Source organism: Lottia gigantea (genome assembly GCF_000327385.1).
Source record: "Lottia gigantea unplaced genomic scaffold LOTGIsca_406, whole genome shotgun sequence".
Classification (NCBI taxonomy): domain Eukaryota; kingdom Metazoa; phylum Mollusca; class Gastropoda; family Lottiidae; genus Lottia; species Lottia gigantea.
In genome coordinates, this window is record NW_008709405.1 from 104,036 (window position 1) to 105,289 (window position 1,254).

Consider the following 1,254-nt stretch of genomic DNA (forward strand, 5'->3'; position numbering starts at 1 on the left):
ATATAATTTGATTGAGTTACACATGTTTTAGTACATTGTCTTATTTCCTAAATAAATGAAGTAAATTTTTAATAATATAATACTGTAGGCCTACTGTTAAAAATTCAAATATACTTTGCACATATAAGTTCTTTAATGGAATAAAAAATTAATTCTTTTATGCACAATACAGGAGTGGCAAACATTAATTCTATTTTTGTTTGATTATTATCATTTACCTGTTCTGGGGAAAATCTCTTTTAGACCTTGTAGTGCAGTTAAGGTCTTTTCCATATCATTCTGTCTGTCCAAACTATGCCTTGGGTCAAAATTACTGTCTTCATTTCCCCGGTTGAATGCACTGACTGGAAGGGGTTTGGCTTCTCCTCGAGGAACATTCCAGGTACAAAGGGTAGATGTACATGATGCACCTGTTACAGATTGTGGACATAGATCTTTCAAAGCAAACAACAGAGCTCCGATATGGCTACAAGCTTGTGCTGCCCTACAAAAGAACACATAAGGTATGAAAAATGTTATTCTGGTACAAGTTTTGTGAAGCTTGAAGCTACATTTACAGTCATACTGCAGCATTGTTCTATCAGATTTTCAGGTACTTGAGCACATATTTTGATTTATAATGTTCATCTCATCATAAGTATTATGTAGTGTCTATGAAACTTACCCAATTGGACACTGACAATAAGCGTAGTCTATGGAATGTTGCTCTTCATTTTCCTTTGAGAAACAAATAAAAACTTGGTAGTTCATCTTCTTCATGGATGCCTGACACAGAGCTCTCACATACATTGTTGTATCATTGACCTGAAAAAAAAAATTCTTGTGTTGACTTTTCTCAACAAACCTTGGTAAGTTATGGACTTGTTTAATCTGAGATTAAATCAAATATCTAGTAGGCCTATTTTAAAAATATAAAACACTGTAGGGGCTGTAAGGATGAGAGTAAGTTTCTGTTCCTTGTCTCTAATATTTGATAAAGTTATATTAGACTCAATGTGTAGATCTAGGTAATTATGAGACAATAATTGTGTGTGTGTGAGGTAAGGAGGGGGGAGCTCTTTACTCTACACAAATATTAGGTGTCATGCAAAAAAAGCTGTGTACCATATTAACAGAAGTAATTTACATAGCATTATGCTTTGAAGATCTAGATCTACTACCATAAACAATTGATGTCATATATTAGTTGGACGATTACGTACCTTTGCATGTGAAATGTTTTTCACGTCTCCTGCATCATGGTGTTTGACTGCC

General features: G+C 34.0%; 1 protein-coding gene across 1 annotated transcript in view; it reads right to left on the reverse strand.

The window, feature by feature from the left end:
- Positions 1–210: 210 nt before the first annotated feature.
- Positions 211–1,254, reverse strand: part of LOTGIDRAFT_175794 (hypothetical protein) — a gene marked incomplete at both ends in the record, with an annotated part of 11,222 nt that continues 10,178 nt past the window's right edge. Inside the window, 2 exons of the mRNA XM_009060150.1 lie at positions 211–484; positions 665–804. Coding sequence (XP_009058398.1) covers positions 211–484; positions 665–804 — 414 coding nt within the window. The remainder of the gene's footprint in view (positions 485–664; positions 805–1,254) is intronic.